This window comes from Chiloscyllium plagiosum, unplaced genomic scaffold, assembly GCF_037043375.1.
Source record: "Chiloscyllium plagiosum isolate Xiang-an unplaced genomic scaffold, Cpla_swu_hap1 HiC_scaffold_7, whole genome shotgun sequence".
NCBI lineage: Eukaryota > Metazoa > Chordata > Chondrichthyes > Orectolobiformes > Hemiscylliidae > Chiloscyllium > Chiloscyllium plagiosum.
In genome coordinates, this window is record NW_028270145.1 from 47,071,107 (window position 1) to 47,092,101 (window position 20,995).

The 20,995-nt window shown below is 39.4% G+C and overlaps 1 protein-coding gene across 3 annotated transcripts in view; it reads left to right on the forward strand.

The window, feature by feature from the left end:
- The window catches only part of znf385b (zinc finger protein 385B), a 433,921-nt gene that overhangs the window by 54,379 nt on the left and 358,547 nt on the right, over positions 1-20,995 (forward strand). For all 3 annotated transcript variants that reach the window (XM_043693506.2, XM_043693507.2, XM_087988974.1), the window contains exon 2: positions 19,318-19,617. In XM_043693506.2, coding sequence (XP_043549441.2) covers positions 19,320-19,617 — 298 coding nt within the window. In that variant the 5' untranslated portion in view covers positions 19,318-19,319. The remainder of the gene's footprint in view (positions 1-19,317; positions 19,618-20,995) is intronic.

Sequence of the window (20,995 nt, forward strand, 5' to 3'; positions counted from 1 at the left end):
CTGGCCATGGCATCATGCTTGATTATTTAATACAGTTACATGACCTAATGATTAAAAGAGTTAAATGACTCGGTTAAAAAGAATGCTCACTTTCAATCCACACTTTAAAAGTTATAGACATAATTAAAATTGATTTTTGTTCTGGCACAATGTGTCAGGTTATCCTGAATGTGACCAATGAGCATTTTATTTTAGTAAAAGCATATAAATTTTTAAACCATTATCCGAAGTTGAATAGAATGCATGAAATGTGCACCCAGATTTATTGCTGCTTTGGAGATGGAGGAATTTAAAATTTGCAGTTGTATAAGGCTGTGTGTAGAATAAAAGGGAGAAAGGGCCGATCTTTGCTTTGCTCTGCCTCCAAGTGGTTAGCTTGTGAACAGCATGGTCTTAGTAGGATCTGGATGTTATTGCAAATTCAGCTCAACTTGCCTAAAATGTATTTTAATCGATGAACCACTTGTACTGTGTTAAAATATAAATTTATTTTAATCAGTTTGGCTTTCATTGATTTGAGATCCTAGGCATGGAAGGGTTTTCTCATGGAGGGGTTTGTACTCATTGGATCTTAGAAGAATGAGAGATGATCTTCTTGAGAAATGTAAGGTTCTTAGAAGGCTTGTCAGGATAGGTTCAGATAAATTGTTTTCCCCTGTGGAAGACTCTTGAACAAGCAGTTGTAATCTCAGAGGAAATGATAATCAATTTAAGACAGAGATATGAAGGAATTTCTTCTGTGAGGGTATTGAATCTGTGGAATTATGTATTGCAGAGGGCTGTAGAGGTTGGTTCAGTAATGAATTCAAGGCTGAGGTAGACAAATTTTTAATAATTCAGGGAATCCAGGCTTATGGGAATAAGACAGTAAAACAAGTTTGATGATTATCAGATCAGCCACCACCTTACTGAATGGTGGAGCAGATTTGATGGGCTGAATGGCCTACTGCTGCTGCTGCTGCTACATGTTATGATCTTATTACTGTAACTTTATTACTTCACCTTTGATGTCACCTGTGATTCAAAGCCCAACTTTCAAATTTACAGCAATGGAAATGATCGGAAACTCTTCCTATTATTAAAAATTAATCTCTATGCAATAGAAATATATTGGTTCAAGAATTACTTTCAAAGCATTGACAAGGATAATAGTGTTCTCTGCTGCTTAACTGCCGTATCTTTGGGAAAAGTGGATTAAAAGAAGAAGTGAAGAAGCTCCAATTCGAGGTTTGGGTCTCTCTCCCCTTCCCGCACTGTCTCTTCCCTGTCACAATTTCAAGTTTTCTTTATCCAATAAGTGTGTCTCCTGTAGGAGAGCTATATCAATCCTTTCTTTCTTGAGGTTTGATAATATTTTCTTCCTTTTGATTGGTGAATTACTCCCCGTGACATTCCAGGTGCACCATTTAATTGACTGATTAACCATAATCACTGGGCAAGCCCGAGACCCCTCGGGAGAAGAAACCCTATCCAAAACATCCCGAGCATACAGCATATAAAATTCACAAAAATAAAGGCTCTTTAATACACTCAGATCAATATAATAAAAAACTATTTCTATATTAAAAAAAACTTATTTAAATGGAGATTTTCCCCCTTGTTCCCAGGGGGCATCACTTCCTTTCCAAAAGTCCACCATATCCTCTCCCAACCAGTGCCCCACCCTTGACCCAGACACCCCACGATAGGATAAAGAAAACTCATATATACTACTGAGCTAGAGTTAACAATGAGTACCATACCATCCCCCCACTCCCACCCACACCAACACCTGGATATATTTGGTAATGTTAATACCATGTATGAATGTATATAACTATAAAATTACACAGTCTCAACAAATAATAATTAAATATAATAATACAAAATAACAGGGGAAAACAACTCCGCTCCTAAAGACAGAGATAAAATAGGATAAGGTAACCACCTCCCCCCACCTACATTAGCTAGACCCCCCTGGCCTATATATGTATTAAAAAAAAGGGGAGAAAATTGCTAAGTGAAGAACAAATAAATAAACCCCTCTCCCCACCCCCCCGGAGATAATATTAAACAGTAAGGTAACGAAAGGAAAGAAAAGGGGGTAAACTGGGGTGGGGGGGGGGTAAACTGGGGTGGGGGAGGGCAAAACAACATCAATTAACTCTTACAATTTATCTAAGCGAGTTCAAAAATTCCTTGGCTTTCTCCGGCGATCCAAAGTTGTACACGGACCCTTCATGGCTAAAGCGTAGCATTGCTGGATAGCGCAAGGAGTACTGAATGTTTAAGTCCCTTAAGTGCTTCTTTGCTTCATCAAACGCCTTCCTCTTTCAGACCAAAGCTGGGGAAATGTCCTGGAATAACATAATCTTGGATCGTTTATAAATCGTGGCTTACGGATCTTTCCCAAGATTTCTGGAAGCTTCCAGGAGCATCTGGCTCTCCTTATAGCTCTGCAGCAGGAACAGGACTGGGCAGGGGCGCTGGTTCGAGCCGGGCCCGCGCACTGCAACCCGGTAGGCCCATTCCACCCTTACCTGGCCTGATCCAGCCTCCAGATTTAACAGCTGTGGAAGCCACTGCCCGAGAAACACTGTAAGCTGGCCTTCCTTTTCCCGTTCAGGAAGGCCAGCGAACGAATGGTCGTCAATGTGATTTTCTAAGGTCCGGACCCGATCCACGGGCGATTCTGCTATAGTCTTGGAGGTCGCGGCCTTTATCTCCGCCCCTCCGACTCGGCGCTCGATTTCCTCGATGTCTCGGTTGTGCTTTTGTAGCGTGGCCGAGAGTGAATTCCATCTGCTCCTGGACACTTCGATGAAGGCATCGATCTTCGCGTCTAGTTTGGAGATTATCTCTGCGAGGCTCGCCACCGTAGGTAAGTCCCCCAGGGCGGCTGCAGACGCCTCTGCTGCAGCTGGAGAGGGTGGGGGAGGGGCTCCTGCCTGCTGAGAACTGTGGGCTCCTTTTCCCCTAGTCATTTTTACAGGAGATTAGACTGTTTAAATTTAGTACTGAGCAACTAATTACATTATGTAAAAACTATTTTAAATAATTTGATAAGTGTGGAAGAGGCAGGTGGCCCACTTTGCCCAAGTCTTGGGAGGGGCACTATAGATTCAGACTTGCTGGGTCGCCGCCATCTTGGATCTCCAAACTCACCATTTTAACTTCAGCTTTTCTGCTAATTACTTCACGATTCTTGAATCTGCTTAAGATCGTGTTTCTCCTGTTTGTAGGGCTGGGATCTGAGTGGAGGGTGCCATACTATTTACTTAATCCAATTTGCAATGAGCTTTTGCATAAGCATCCAAGACTGGATGGGCAAAGGCATATCATTGACCAGTTATAGGAATCTTTGGTCTAGTCAATATTTATATAAAAAAATTTATGCATGCTCCACAATCCAAAGCTTTTTCAAGAGCGTGTTTGTGTGTATGCATGACTCAGTAGTAGTACTCAGTCACAAGGTTCTGTGTTCAAGTCCCAGTCTAATCCTTGAATATAAATATCGCAGCTGGTTCTCCAGCTGGTATAGAATGCTACGCTTTGCAGGTGTTGTCTTTGAGGTGCAATGTTAAATCAAAACTTAATCTGGAGTAAATGTCAAATGTTCCATGATCTTATCCAGATGAAGCGAGGTCAAGAGTAAAGTTATCCCCTTGTGTACTGGTCAATACTGAGCCTTAATCATCATGACAAAAACAGATTATCAGGTTGTTTTGCAGAAGTCTGGCTAAATTGAGATGAATGGGTAATTTTCAGTTTGCACACTGGAACTAATGGAGTGCCAAAGACATTTATGCTGGGATTTCAGTTGTTCATGATCTGTGTTACTGATTTAGGTGAAGGGAAAGACTGTATTGTTGCCAAATTTGCTGAAAATACAAGGATCGGTAGGAAAATGAGATGTGAGGAGGATGCAAAGTCTATGAAGGGATTTAATTAGGTTAGGTGAGTTGGCAAATATTTGACAGCTGAAGTAATAAGGTGCAAATATGTAGGTTCAATCATTTTGGCAGGAAGAACAGAAAAGTAGAATGTTATTTACATCGAGAGACTGCAAAATATTGCAGCACAGAGGGACTTTGGTATCCTTGTACATAAATCACAAAAAGTACTACAAATAATTAAAGTTGAAACAGCATGTTAGCCTTATTGCAATGGAAATGGAGTGTAAAAGTGCTGAAGTCTTGGTTCAACTTATAGGGTGTTTTATTTAAGTGCAAGCCTTTTTGTCAAGGTGAGGAACATTAGTTTTATGTAATGAAATAATTGTAATTTCTCGCAACTGGTGTAAACATGCAAATGAATTATAGAGTATATGGAATTGTTCTGTTTAAGGTGAAGTGCTACAAACTCTGACATTACTCAATCTGATTCCAAGGAAATTGTCCAGACCATTGCCACATGGCAGTTCTCCATTTCACATGTGAGCATTTGTCGGAGTGCTAGTGTTATGTTCTGTGATCTAACATCCTCAAATGATTGTTATTAGAGGTGGCATAAATCATCTTCGTTCAGGACCTTAAGTAATTGGTTGCCAACAGCACTCAATCAGTGCACCTCTCTCACTGTATCATCTGCAAATTCATTCTGGTATTTATTATTGGCTTTCTGATGCCTTTTTTGGGGAGTAGGTTGCCTTCTGGAGAGAGAGAGAGAGAGATTCCATGATTAAAGCAGCAAACTCATTGCAAAAATAACTCTCCTTGCAGGTAGACGTGATGTCTATAAGAATAATTTTCTGGTGCTTAGCAAAGTTAAAAGCCAAACTAATGATTCTGCTGGTTTCCTGTCTTGGACCCTCACTTGTCAACCCAAGCCTCCAAAAATGTTGGTTGTGTGTTTGTTTAAAAATCTTTTGCAGGATGTAAACGTTGCTGGCCAGTCCAACATTTCTTGCTCATCTCTAGTGATCCTTGGAGATATTAGTAGTGAGTTGCTGGCTTGAACTGCTGCAGTTGGTGTCAGCTGTAGGTACACCCACAGTGCTGTCTTTGTACAAATGCATGGAGATTTGTAAGTTTTTGATCACAGATAATGTATCTTTTTGTAAGAAACCACGTATTCTCATGTTTGCACTGTGGATCAAAAAAGAAAGAAATTACTGCTTTTAAAAAGGAGAGAATATACAAGGTGTTGCTTGCAGATTGGGGAAAACAAAGTGAAGCTAACTGATGCATCTCTCCCGGTTAGTTTCTGGGGATATTCAGTTCAGACAAATGATGGCATAATTTGCTATGGGTTAAGGAGACCTCAGCATAGAAGCAACCCTCTGACTGAACAGTCTACAATGGAACCAGAGGAAGGAAGGACACTTCCAGGAATTGGTTGCACCAGTCTTTTCCTTTTTCTCCCTTCTTAGTAAAATTTCCCTCTTCAATTTTCTGTAGAGTGGGCTTATCTCAGTGCCATTTTCCCATCATCCCTTGATGTCATTAGTGACGAGAACCTCTGTCTTGAATTTAGTTGGAACAAGCAGCCAGACGAAGTGGTAGAGGCAGGTACAATTACAACATTTAGAAGACATTGATATTTGATTTGTTTTATTATTGTCACATGTACTGACGTACAGTAGAGTACTGTTTTCTGTACAAACCAGACAAATCATACATCACATAAGTACATCAACTAATAGAATGCAAAGTGTAGGATTATAGCAGCAGAAAAGGTGTAGAGAAAGATCAACTCTTCCATGAGAAGTTTGTTCATAAGTCTGAGAACAGTGGTGAGCAAGCTGTTCTTAAATCTTTTCAAACTTTTGTGTCTTCTCCCTGATGGGTGGAAGAGAGTAGAACAGAGATGAGAGGGCTCTTTGATTATATTGGCTGCTTTGTTGGGGCAGCGGGAGGTGTCAATGGAAGGAAGGTTGTGGGAGGGTTTAGAGGGATATGGGCCAAACGCAAACAAATGGGACTAGTTCAATTAAAGAAAACCTGGTTAGCAAGGACAAGTTGGGCTGAAGTGCTTATTTCCATGCTGTATGACTCTATTACAATGGCAAAAGATTTGGTAAAATGCAGTGACTGGGACAAATGAGATTCTTGAAGTCAAGAAACAAAAGTCTGATTTTCTCTTGAAGATGAAGCTGCTAGATGAAAATCTTACTATTGGGTAATAAGGACTCTATTTCCATGCTTTTGCATCTCACCATAAGTTAATAACACTTGACATACTGTGCGCAATTCTCCCAGGTCCTACTGAGAAATTGGATAGCACTAATTCTACACTTCAGAGTCTGAGCAGTTACCTGGAAAGTGCAAGTTCCCAGTGTCGTCTTCCAGTCTCCATATAGACCATCATTTCCGCCACACTCTATGGACAGCAGCTCTCTCCACCCTCTGTCCATGGAAGTTAGCATTGTCAAAACACCAGCCTTGCCACATTATGATGGGCAATCACAGATTACCTCAAAAGACACTTCAGCACTTCACTGCTGTGTTTTGGAGTACACAGACATCTTACACTGCCATGCTGCTACCGTTTCACTCCCACACAAGGATACACATCCATCTCGAGCATTTAAAAAAATAGTAATGCTGCTTTGGGCACTTGGCACCCACTCATCTTCTGCTTATTTGGACAGACAAGTATCTCTGCCCTGCCTTTTAGCACTTTATTCAAAACCTACAGGCTTGCAACGTGTCAGTCTTGTGATATGATCCCAGCTGATGTTATTGACTGGACAAATCCGATCCCAGACTGAAACTTGGCTTGATAGATCACACATTGTTTGCTATTTTTGTTTTAAAATAATGGTTTTTCACTGAAAGATAAGAACACAGTGCTGCAGATTTAGTTTTAAGAACAGGGGTTTATGACACAACAAGTAAATAAAATCGAAAAAAAATCATACTATGTATAACACAATTTGAAAGATTTCAAAGAACATAAATAAAATCCACCTATTCCCAACACCGTCATCACTTTGCAGTATCAAATACAAGGGAGAGTTTCCTTCTGCATTCTAACTATAGATTTGACATGACTGTTTCTTTCAATTCCTGGACTTGAAAAGCTTGGTAACCTTTTCCCTGATTTTTCACTTGAGCTTAAACTTTCTAAGGTTCAAATAATCACTTGGGATATCTCACTAAGCATTTGGTCTAGAATGTTCAAACTAAGCCCCTCGTGCTAAGGTAACTGTGAACTCCTCCAACTTTCAATCCAGTTTGCCAATTAACTCTCTCAAACTTTCCTGATGCTTCTGTGACTGTGCATTTGCACAAAATTATTAATGGGTGACTCCAGGGCAAGGAGGTTATGCTGAAACTTTATAAAATGTTGATTAGGTAATACAGTTAGTGAATTGTGTGTAGGTCTGGAATCCACATGATAGGAGGGATGTGATTGCACTGGAGAGGGTGCCAAGGAGATTTATAAGGATATTGCCTTGGTTGGAGAGTTTTAGTCATGAAGAGAGATTAGATAGATTGTGGTTGTTTTCCTTGGAGCAGGGGAGACTGAGAGGGGGGACGTGACTGAGATGTAAAAAACATTTGAGTTGTAGATAGTAAGAGGATTTTCCACTTGGTGGAGGGGTTAATGACCAACGGAAAGGATTTAAGAGGGAGGAGATTGAAAGGGGATGTGTGGATAGTGGGAATCTGGAACTTGCTGCCTGTAAAGGTGGTAAGGACAGAAACCCATATGACATTGCAGAAGTATTCAGTTGTCCATTTGTAGTGCCAAGGCAAACAAGACTGTGAGCCAAGTACTGAAAAATGGGATCAGAATATGGCTCTATTTAACTGTTGCAACCTTGATGGGCTGAAGGGCCTTTTTCTGTGCTGTAGATCTCTATGACTCTAATTGCTACTTTACTGGGGGAGAGCACTGGAAATCAAACCCCACTATCCCACAATCATTACACAAGTTCAAGATTTTATTAAAGCATGCAAAATTCATCAATGTACCTGTCTGTTTGACTCGAGTTAATAGTAAATACGGATCAGGATTCTCTCCTTAATTAAAATTACTTTTTTTTTACAAATAAGTAGATTATGCCACAGGTAAAAAATGATGAACTGTTGACATATAATTACAAGCTAAAACTCTGACCTCCTCCTAAAGACTCTGTACACAGACAAAAAAATTGGTAGAGGAAAGAAACTTGGAAGCAGTTCAATGGCCCCAGTCCACAGATTGGGATAAGATGATCACTTTGTTTGCTTGGACCTTTGTTCTTCAATCTGTCCTTCAGATACTTTCCACTTCTTTGCAGGAAGCACAGGCAATTAGTACACTCACTGCCAAGTCTGTTAGTTACTGGTGAGGGAAAGTAAACTGACTTTCTTCAAGCTTCAGGGATGACACTGGAGAAAAGGATGTACCCTTTGTTTGTTCTTTGCAGCAGTGCTTCTGACAATATCGTTCACATTCACAAGCTGTTCAGCCATGCAGGAGCCAATGAGGTTACTGTTGTCAGGCTGATGGTCTTTGTCATCCTCAACTGATTGTGACTCCACAAACCAATCAGCAAACAGTTGACAGTGAATCCCACTTTGAACACACCTCTTTGTGCTGCCCATCTACAAGCAACTGCTTGAACAAAGTAGCAATGTAAACCTGAATTAAAATGAGTTTCAGTAACTTCTTCCTAAAACGAGTGCAGGAATTCCTTCACCTCCGAGCAGCAGTGGAGGACAGGACACCAGACCATGTTAGCCAACGTTATTACCTTGTATAGAGAAGTCTCAGTCATCTAGAGGAATGCCTACCACTGTAGGTAGACAACCAACGTGCCACCATCTTTTTCCAATACCTCTTTCTCACACTATCTCTGTACCCACCTTTCACCAAGGCTCATGCTCTATCACCCTCATGATTGCCTGCAACATCTTTGCTCGTTCGCTGTCGCCCACCCCAACTCCTAACACCACTAGCCCTGCATGCCCTAAGTGTTGCCTCTGAGTGAGTCAACACACCCATCACCTACATGGATGGTAACAGCTGTGCCACCCACTTCCATCTCCCTGAATACCTGTTTCTCATTTTAGGAGGAAAGCACCCCTCATTGGGACAGCAATAGTCCAGGTGGGTGGTGTTGTCTCTGTCGTTCAGCTCCTCAACTCTGATATGAACAACATCCTGCTTCAAGTAGCCGACTGTCCGTGTCCAAGCCACTTGGCTGGTATCTGAGGCTTCCAGGACCCCTGAGCAAAGGCTCTGCTTTTGCGTTTGGCTGAGATCTGCTGACAATCATGACAATCTTCCTGTCTTGTGATTGTGCGATACAGCACCCGCGAGACCAAAGTGATATCAGGTTGCCAACCCTGACTTCAAGGGCAAAGTGCGCCAAGGCAAGGTCAGGATGCTGTGAGCATCCAGGCAAGCTCAGATCCAAGTTACCAGCCTGGCGATGCAGAGTCCTTGTCCCTGAGCATCAGGGTCTGTGTCCCGGAGAGCCAGGATTCGTGGTGTGTAGGGTATGTGTGGCTACCACCCATGGAGCATTCACTGGGATGTCAGGGTCTAGGGTCCAATAATATAGAGGGCCTTCGGAGCAAACAGTGAGCTGATGTTGCCAGGTACCTGCTCTGATTTCTATGTTGAGATTTCTTGATGTCCAGCTTGTTTGGCAAATTCGATAAGATAGCAAACTGAAATTTAATAAGGTGAGTTGGGCCATCACCAAGGCATTTAGTAAGCACAACTGGCAACTTGCTGCTGCCAAGTCAGAGATCTGCCTCGCCACTTGTGAAAAATATAAATTATGGTTGGAGATGCTCTCGGCTTTGAGATCAGACTTACTGGATATGTCGTGTGATTCTGCTATAGACCTCATCACAGCCCATATTACCCAGACCCCTAGAAGACACCATTCTCTATTTTTATCCTAAAATCACCTTATTATACTTGTACAGACAAGAGCACAACAAGTTCTGATTAATCCCAAAAATAAATACTTTTCAATCACTTACTCCCTCAAAATTCTCTCCACTTCCCTCTTAAAAATACCTGTTCCACCAAACACTACTCCAAAAAACATCACCAATCTCTGCAAAAAGTAATTAAATCTAACTTGGATGCAGCTTTCCTTTTCTAAGCAGGAACCCAAATCACTTGTAGAAATCTTAAACATGTTGTTTTGTTCTCTGTTTACTGAAGAGATTTAAATAAGATCTCTCTCATGACTACTTCAGAATGCAAACAAATCTGTACAGGTCACTGGACACTTTGGAAACATTGTCACAGTATGGAAATCTTTGGCTTGATATATAGGCATAGAGTACATAAGCAGGTAATTACAGTCAAACTTGCTGAAACAGTGGTACATAGGATCATTACTAGAATGCTACTGGGATGTGAGACTTCAGTTATTTAGACAGACTGGAGCAGCTGGATCTTTCTCGTGGGAGCAAAAAGAGGAGTTTCAGTAGAATCATTTGAAAGAGCAAACGGGACAAAGCTTTTGCCAGTTGCAGAAGTCTTAATAGCCAGCCTGCTCAGATTTAAGGTGACTGGCAAAAGAATCAATTCAAATGAATCGAGAGGACTTGCTTTAGTAGCAAATCATCAGCAATTTGCAGCCTAAGGGAGTGATGAAAGAATCATCACTTTTGAAAAGGAATTGGATGAGTACATTGAAACTTTGCTGGGCTTTGGAGAAAGTAGTTGAGTGGGTGTACTTGAGTAGATGTTTGAAAAAGCTGTCACAAATGTGGGCCAGGTTGTCTCCATCCACCTGTGTTACTGTCGAATTCTATAGTTTACATTTGTAGCTTTTTAATCGATTCCAGCTGTTGGAAAGTAAAATTTATGTTCATTGTGGTTGAAGTTATTTTGTGTAAACTGTTTACATTCCAATTACATACCAGATTGGAAATTAATTATTAAAGCAAAAGGTTTTCTGATATTACTCCTTAGAGTAACAATAACTGTTAAGGAATAACCGATATATGACATTATTGATGACTGCAGTTATTTGTGCCATGTTCATTGTGAGAATCAAGTGCTTAAGTGTCCTCTTGGTTGCTTCCCAGTGCTACTTGCTTCGTGTGTAAAGCCTTTGATTTCTGTTTTATTCAAATGAATGGAGTTAAGAAACCTTGAATCAATGGTTTCTTGGGCTTTTCTAGCAGATAATAAGATTATTTAATAAGAATCACATTTATGTCAAATATGAAGCATCAATGTAACACTGAGGTTGATTAAGAGACGCCGACAAATCATACCTGTTGAAATTAACAAGTATACAATGCAACAAAGGGCGCCCTCGAATCTGTTTGGCATTATTTTGAGATTTCAAGGATTTAAGTATCTGTGAATGTTTGTTACAAGACAGCTATTTTCCAGATTTGATGCTTCCTTTTCTTTCAGAAGAGGTCAAGTGTAACATTGAATAAGTTTGTATGTTCCCCATACAGAAGGCAGAGGTTAAAAGTTTTCAGCTTGACTTATCCATGAAAGGAAAATGTAATCACCAGTAATATCACATCATACTCAGTATCTGATCAACCATTGTATTTTTATAGTAAGTCTGAAGCAAAGCAACCTTGTACATGCATAATTATGCAAAAAGAAAATACAGAGAATGTTGATAATCTGAAATAAAATTTAAAAAGCACTGGAAATAACTCACAAGGCTGGTAGCATTTGTAGAAAGAGAACAGAAGTGTTTCAGGCTTAATCCTCTTTCATGAGAACTCTAATACTTACAGTAGATAGTATATGTGCAAGAAGATAATAGAGAATGAAGCTTTACAGTGTTGCATGCAGGTGAAAACAAATACACAGTTTCTAGTGGAAGAGATAGAGAGCAACTTAACTAAGACACATAGCGTGTGATGACATTTTCATTTAAGAAATTAAAGTGATCAGTGAGAGGCTGTTGTGACATTCAAACAGGTAACAGTGAAAACTTTCTTGCATTGCCTGCCTTTGTCAGATTGTGGAATGTTTTTTCTGTACTGATTAAATGTTTAGAGGATGAGAGAGATCATTATTTTCTGTGCACAACTTGATTTCATGCATTTTCTTCCCATTAGGGCCAGGGGTTGAGTTCTCTGAATATACATCTTGTCCATGTTTGGGGGGGTGGGGGGCGTGGAATCTGTATAATTGAAGTTTAGGTACAGTGGCAATATTACTCATAAGTGAAACTAATAATTCTTATGTACACTATTGTCTGTACGCATTCAGTGAAGTTTTGAGTAAGTAAACAGGCTCAAGGTCTTTGGGCTTCTTTGCCATCACTGAAAGTAGATGATGTCCTTTTAAGTCGTCCTGAAAAGGCAGAAGAGCCCTCTGGCAAGAAATCATTTTAGTGGCATGCAGAGACAAAAGCTTGAGGAGACAATCATCCTTTACTCACTCATGTCCTGAAAAGTTATTCCAATTTGAATTGCTGGAGACTTTCATGCCCTGGAGCAAGTTTCTTTCCTGCCCAACTTCAACCCTACCCTCAGCAGTTTATTTACGTTTTAGAATGGCTTTGTGTTTTTTTTGGTTAATGCACATGTTACATCTTGTTTTTTTTTCGCAGTGATGTCGAGGACAAAGGATAGTAAGGAACCTGGAGGTCAATTATAGGTTGAAATATGGTTTACTGACTTCGGTTGCTATTAATTAGATGAGACTGTGCAGGATGTTGGAGGAACAAAATCCTTTGGCCATCCATTGTAGTTGTGGTGATGCACTCTGTGGCCCCCTTAATGCCCCTATAGCCTTCACTCTTTGCTATCTTTATCAGTCACACCTCTATGTTCAACTTTTAGTTTAAAAAGATAGTGTTGTATGTGGATGCTCCTGGCAGTATTTATTGCCCAAACCAATTTACCCTTGTAAAGAAGGCAGTGTAGTTGCTTTCTAGAAAGCAAATTTTAAAATGTTCCATCAGTACCATCTCCATTTTTTTTTTTACTGGGGAGGTTCTGCAGAATTTGATTAATGCTTTATAAATGATATTAAGGAGGTGTATAAGATTTGAAGTCAGACTTCTAACAAAGCAGAATAGGTCTGGAGTAACCTTCAATCAAAAGCCTTATGTGTCATTTGTCACTGATAAAATATATTGAGTCATCACTGCAGATTGAAATTTCATCTAAATAAGCAACACAGCAGATGAGAAACTTGATTGGGCAGTTGAAGTGAGTATGTACTGAGACAAGATCAAATGCTAAATTTGAATTATTGGAAATAAGTAAACTCATGACACAGCTTACATTCGAGGATTTTTTTTCCTGAGCAAATAAAACATTAAAATCATTCAATTACGAGAAAGTGTTTTATACTTTCCACCTTTGCGAACTCAAAGGGTGTAAAATTAGTCATTTTTCGTGATGCTTTTCTGCCAAGTATTCCAGGTAAAGCTGATTTTATAATGGTCATCTTGGGAGAAAATGGAAAATGTGCTTCAACTGCTGAAACACAGACTCAAGTCGAAGCACTGGATGTCGAGTTTTACTTGTGAAATGTTTTAGAATAAATTCCACACAAGGAGAATTCTGAGAATAGTTTTGCCGTTGAATGTTGTATAGATGTTCATTGCTTAAGGAATAAAAAACTTCTGACAAAATGTGTAATTGAGAATGGTTAAAGATTGAACTAGTTTGTGTAAAAGACATGCTAGAAAGAAAAGAAATCTCTAAGCTAGAATGAGTTGATAGCAAGTGGGGAGTGTTTCTGAACAGAGATCTTGGAGTGCAGGTTCCTAGCTCTGTGAAAGTAGAGTCGCAGGTAGATAGGATAGTGAAGGTGGCGTTTGGTATGCTTTCCTTTATTGATCAGAACATTTGATATAGGAGTTGGGAGGTCATATTGCGGCTGTACAGGATATTGGTTAGGCCACTTTTGGAATATTGCGTGCAATTCTGGTCTCCCTCCTATCAGAAGGATGTTGTGAAACTTGAAAGGGTTCAGAAAAGATTTACAAGAATGTTGCCAGGATTGGAAGATTTGAGCTATAGAGAGAGGCTGAATAGGCTGGGGCTGTTTTCCCTGGAGCGTTGGAAGTTGAGGTTTATAACCTTATAGAGGTTTATAAAATCATGAGGGGCATGGAGAGGGTAAATAGACAAAGTCTTTTTCCTGGGGTGGGGGAGTCCAGAAGTAGAGGGTATAGATTTAATGTGAGAGGGAAAAGATTTAAAAGGGACTTAAGGGGCAACGTTTTCATGCAGAGGGTAGTGTGTATGTGGAATAAGCTGCTAGAGGAAGTGGTGGAGGCTGTTACAATAACAACATTTTAAAAGGCATCTGGATAGATATGAATTGGAAGGGTTTAGAGGGATATGGGCCAAATGCTGGCAAATGAGACTAGATTAATTTAGTATATCTGGTCAGCATGGATGAGTTGGACCGAAGGGTCTGTTTCCATGCTGTGCATCTCTGTGACTCTAGGTCACCATTTTACTGATTACAGAAAGGAGTCCTTGTCAAGGAATGATTGGTTTTCTGAGAAAAGTGACATTTGATTTTGTGGTATGCAGGATATGGAAACTCATTTTTTCTCTCTCTTCTGTTTGTTTTGAAATGTTGTTTGTTGGTGGTGCAAACTTTTTGATTTGAAGTTTAAAGGGACTATGTTAACTGGCATTTTCTTTTAATGAGGATTGAGGGCATTGATTGATGAAGCACTTTGAGCAAACATGGAGAGGCTCTTCTGGGACACTGGTCATTAGTTAGGTGGAGACAGATGTTTTGTAATGTTGCATTCTGTAAGAAACAAACTAGTGTTAAGTAAAAGATTAGTGTCTAGTTTCCTTGTTCAGCATCAGGCTGTCAAAGGTTGAACATCATTCACCTCATGTTTATTTGAGTGAAGAAAAAGTTGAAATTTATTCACAAATTTACAAAACTATAATCAGTACCAGAACTGGAGAAATTTTCTGCTATGTTTGAATTTATGGAACTTAGTCAGAGTACATGCGATACAACACTAAAACAACTGCAGCAGAAAAATAATGGTATGGCCCAGACCAAATCCTTCAAAACATGCCAAGGAGATAGCTTAGGCCCCAACTGTTTCTTATTTTAAAGGCAGGTGCCAGGTGTTATGTTCCAGATGTAATTCAATTGGTCAAACTACTGGGCTTGAAGTAACACATACTTTATTCGTATGCTATGGTTAAAATAAAAAGTAAAAATAAAAGAAAAGACTGGGCTTAATTGTAACTCTATTGAAATACATAACAAAATAATAAACTACTTATTAACTGTTCCAGTGTAGTCACATCCCATAAGCACACCCTTGGCAAAGGCAATGCCAGTAAAATAGATTGACTGATATGCAAGTCTAGTGGCAAGAAAAGCACCCAAGTTTTTAGCTCTGCAAAGACAGGGATGTTGCAGTTTTCACAATCCCAATAGTATCTGTAAGTTAAAATTCAATTCCTGGTTCTATGGGAGTTTGACCACACCCATTCAGGCTGCTTCTATTCCAACTTTAAAAATAAAACCTCAAGGACATTAGTGTGAGGCAAACTACTCAGCCCTCTGTCCCAACCTCCCTTTCAAAAAAAAAAGCCAAGGGCAAAATGCATCTCTTCAAGCTGTAGTATTGTTGTAGTAAACTGCGACCACAACCTTATTTTTGATGTAGACTTTTTTAATGCACTTGGTTTTTTTTTAGCAGTGCAATACTATCTGATGCATATTGCTGAACACCAACACTTAATAACATAAATTGTATCCTTTGTGATTATTTTGATTTATTATGAATAATGAGAATTTTTGTAATGCATAGTTGTGTAAACTTTTGGTTTACACATGATAAATAATGTGCATTTTTACTAGACAGTGTATGTTGCTTGAAAGAACAGCAATCAGGAGAAGTGTACTTCGAACTAATAGAGTTATAGAGTTGTACAGAATGAAAATGATCCGTTGTTCCAACTCTTTCATGCCGACCAGATATCCTAAATTAATCTAGTCTCATTTGCTGGTGTTTGGCCCATATCCCTCTAAACCTTTCCTATTCATATATTGATCCAGATGCCTTTTAAATGTTGTTATTGTAACAGCCTCCACCACGTCCTCTGGCAGCCCACTCCATACACGCACCACCCTCTGAAAAAGTTGCCCCTTAAGTCCCTTTTAAATCTTTTCTCTCTCACCTTAAACTTATGCCATCTAGTTTTGGACTCTGCTATCCTGGGGAAAAGACCTGAGGAAAGAGATTTAAAACAGACATGAGGCAAATTCTTTACACAAAGTGTGGTTCACGTTTGTAATGAACTTCCTGAGGAAGTGGTGGATGTTGGTCTAATTACAACATTTAAAAGACATTTGCATGGATACATGAATAAGAAAGGTTTGGAGGGATATAGGCCAGGAGCTTGCAGGTGGAACAAGTTTAGTTTGAGAATTATGTTCAGCATGAATTGGTTGGACTGAAAAGGCTACTTCTGTGCTGTATGATTCAATGACTCCATGACGCTCAGAAAAGTAGCCACTTTTGAAATACTGCCTTCAATTCTGGTCTCCCACCTAGAGAAAGGATGTTGTGAAGCTTGAAAGGTTTCAGAAAAGATCTCCAAGGATATTGCCATGGTTGGAAGGTTTGCTTCTAAAAGTTCTAAAAGTCCATCTCAATGTTGAATTACTGCATCGGGGCTCATGGAGTCTGGAGGAAACAGGCAAACAGAGAATTTAGAGTCTTAGACTCTTCGAGTTTACAGTTGCTCTTAGGATTATTGTGTCCATACCAGTATTCAAACATCCATCTATCCTAATCTGATTTTCCCATAGTCTTGCACTATGGCATTTAAAATAATATTTGTTAAATGTCTTGAGGGTTCTTGTCTCTACCACCTTTTTCAAGCAGTGAGTTCCAGATCTCCAAAATCCACTGCTGATTTTTTTTATTTTCTGATCCCCTCTGAACCTCCTGCTCCATATCCTAAAACTGCATCCCCCAATAAAAGGAACACATTTCTCCCTATATACTCTGCTTGTGGCCCTCAGAACTTAATACACCTCCATCAGATTTCCCACTTCTCCACCCACCCCCAGCTTCTCTGCTTAACAGAAATGACTCCAGCTGATGTAATCAGTCTCCATAGCTGAATTGCTCTAGTCCAGGAAAAATCCTGGTGAATCTCTTTTGCACCCTTTCCCATGCAATTGCATCTATAGTATGGTGAGCAGAATGCAAACCGTGCTCCAGCTGTCACCTCGCTAATGTTTTATACAGTACCATCATAACCTTCTTGCTCTTGCATTCAGTGGCCTTGACTAATAAAGGCAAGTATCCTATGTGTCGCCTTAACCAATTTATGTCCTTGGTTTAGAAGGATTGGTGCTAGATATGAGTTGCTAAGTGACCTAGAAGAATTTAAATGAAGAAGAAAATTGGGAAGACTCTGAAATAAACTACCAGTTGCACTGCATATTTTTTTTTATAAATTTTAACCTGTTACCTTTATGTAATGTCCTCATATCTACATTTCCAAATTGGGCCATGTATTCAGCAGCAAGATGTCCAATAGATTTTTTTTCTTAGTACCAGACATTGAGGTCACTTGCCATCATCTTAATGCTGTTTCAATCAGTCATTATCTTAGCACAAGTTGAGAAAACAGACAGGACCATGTTTGTTTCGAAGCTTTTGTATCCCAGCGCATTTATGCTGTTTCTTTTGGATAATATGTCATTCCTTAAAAGAATTATAGGGACATGGAGAATGTGGATTGATAAAATTTCATAGAAAGCTTGATTTTTCATGATGAATAATTTCTTGCTGTTCTGATCAGAGAGCAACTCTCTGCTTCATTTCATGTTTCTTGTAACAGTTGTTTATTGATTGCTGTACATTTCATTTATATATTTGTGTAAGAACAACATTCCGGGACTGATTTTGCTCTGCGTAAGAAAGGGTAGGCACTTGTTGATGGCAGTCAAAGGTTTCCTTGGGCTTGTCAATGAAAACTTTCTCCAATTTGGCATCTGCAGCAACACACCACCCACTTGGATATGTTTTGTGAACAGGGCATGAGTCTTTATTGAGCAACACCACCAGAAAGTTTAAGATAAGAATTATACATAAGATTTAAAGGGTCCACAGAATGCAAAATGAAGATTAGGAATTGCAATTAAGAAAGAGGCTTAAGGGAAAGCGGGATATAAGATGAACAGAAAAAAAAATAATGATTTTTGTTTAAAACATCTCCAACCCTCTTCCTTTGTGAATGAGACTTCCAAATGCACCAGCTTTAACTTTTTCAGTCACTTGTGATGGGGAACTATAGCGGGCACTCCAAGTTCATCCTGTTGTGGTCCTTTATCTGTTAAACCCATCACTAGAATATTTCAATAGTGCATCCCATTCAGCAGCAGGTATTTCTAACAGGGCCTGCTAGATTTCTGCTTTTAGTTGTGCAAATGCTCAAACTTTGCTGACCAATTGATCCCATAATGATGGTAAGTGCTGTTGGCCTCAGTTTTATCTAGAAATCCCAGAATCAAGACTCTTTTATCCATGGGTTCAGGAGTAGACTATTCAGCTTGATCCTACATCACTATTAAATATGATCATGGCTGATTAACAGTGTCAATGCCCACTTCCATACCATCTCCATATTTGTTTACATATTGGCATTTAGAAATCTGACATTCTCTATAAGTATTTCTAAATGTTTGAGCTTCCACGGCTCTCTGAAGTAGAGAAGTCCAAAGATTCACTACCTTCTGAGTAAAAGAAATAGTCCTCACTTGGTCCTAAGTGGCATCCTTTTTACTTTGGAATTGTGTCCTGGTTCTAGATACAGGAACCAGGAGAAATATAATGCCTGTATCTACCTTATTGATCCCTTTAAGTATCTTAGAAGTTTGGATGAGATCATCTCTCATTTTTCAAAATGCTAGGTAATACAGGTCCAGTTTTTCTAATTTCCTTATAGGACAGCCTCCTATTCCAAGAACAAGTCTTGGTGACCCTTCATTGCATGCACTCTCCGTGCAAAATATCCTTCCTCAGGCACAGGGACCAAAACTGCGCACATGACTCCCAGGTGTGGTCTCACCTAGTACTATAAAATTGAAGCAAGAGTTTGTTGACTCTGTACTCAAGTCACCTTGTGATAATGATCAATCTGCCATTAGCCTTCCTAACTGCCTGCTGCACATGCATGTTAGCCTTCAGTGACTTACAATTGCTAATCTCCTCCTGTTTAAGAAATACTTGCAAATCTGTTATTTCCAGCAAACTCTAGTATCTCTCACTTTCCAATGTAATATTCCATTATCCCATTTTTGCTCACTTACTCAGTAATTCAACATGTTACAGTTTTATCTTAAAAGAAGTAGTGTCTAAGTTTCACATGCAGTTTAAGAATTATGGTTAATGTGTGATCTGGTTGTCTAAATGTCTTGTGTTTAAAACTGTTGCAGGTATGAAACGCCCACTGAGTCCTGAGCAGATTACTGAAGATGTTGCGATGAAATCAGTCGACCTTTGCACTTACACCAGTGGGAAGATTTTAAGTAATGAATACTTGGACTATCAGTTAAACATAAAGAAAAGAAAAATAGGACTAGCGTTGTGTGAAGTGTGTAACATTCAACTGAACTCTGCAGAACAGGCTGAGGTTCACTATAATGGGAGGTCTCACTTGAAAAGAATGAAACAAGTCAATGGCTACACTCCAGTTAATTCAGCAACCAGTGCCATTGTTACAAGCGCCAGTACAGGTACATGGATTTATTTAATATGAATTGTCAAATTGTGCATATAATTATTGTCATAATATTAGATCATTTATTCATTGGTAGTTTCTATTTTGACTTAGTCTTAGTTGAATATTCAGTTGTTTTGTTTGTTTATGAAGTAAACAAAAATGTGTTCCATCTGTGTACTTTTCACCTATTGTGAGCTTGGCTTTTGGACCTGCAACTCTGCAAATAATTTACCTGCTCAGCTGGATACTTTGTAAACTGTTTTTGAATTGCCTATTGTCTAATATGGGTCCCATTGTGAATGAAAGGTTGGAGGTCATTTCCAACTTCGTGCTGGAGTGTAAATGCACTGTTGTAGGCTAGACACCCTCGGCAAATGTGTCAATTTATTTCCTTCTATTCAAATGAGTAGAAAGGAAAATCTGCCAGGGTCTAAAAGAAACACTTAACCTGAAACACCAGTTGTATGGTCTGATGGTAAGTTGAAAGTGATTCATGTGATTCGTAAGAGAAAAGTATTTACTTTGTATTATATCATTCTTCATTAGGATTCCAATAGACCATGACAATAAAATTGGGAAAGGGACATATTGCTCATCAAGATAGTTGAGATGAGTTTTGCAATGGTACATAATTCTAACATGTTTTGCAGCTTTCACAGAAGTATTTGTGGCGAGATCTGTTTTTTTAGTTGATCTCATTGTTCAAAAACACTTGTTTTTCAGTTTCCAGAGCCTGCATCAAACTTTCTCAAAATAATCGCCACTTAGCAATCATATTTATCTAAGTATCCATTTTATTTTGTTTAATCTCATTTCCTTTTTCATAATTTTGTGTGTTCTGTAATGTGAGTCATGTTGCACAACCATATCTATTTTCCTGAGTTTTCCTGAGAAGGTGGGTGCAGTGCTGTTCTGTGAGCCACTATAGTTATCGTGCCTTTGCTACCATCATGTTTATGGTGCATAGGAACTCTGGCATTAGAACTACCATTGATGATTCAACACATGGTATGTCTGAGTCAGGATGATATGTGATTTAGAGGGCAGCGTGCTCCCAGAGGTTTGCTTTGCTTGTCCATTGTGCAATAGGTCACTCTGTTGGGAGATGTTGTCAAATATTGTTGATGGCTTACAGAGAGTGGAGACCTACAGCATGGAGACAGGCCCTTCGGCTCAAACTGGACCATACCGACCAAAATATCCATCCATGTTATAAGCCCATTTCCCTGCACTTGGCCCATATCTTCTAATCCTTTCCTATCAATGTATTTGTCAAAATGCCTCTTAAATGCTGCTAATGTACCCATCTCACCAATTTCCACTGGCAGTTCATTCCATTTGTGTACTACCCTCTGTGTAAAAAAAAAAGTTGCCCCTAAAGTTCCCATTTA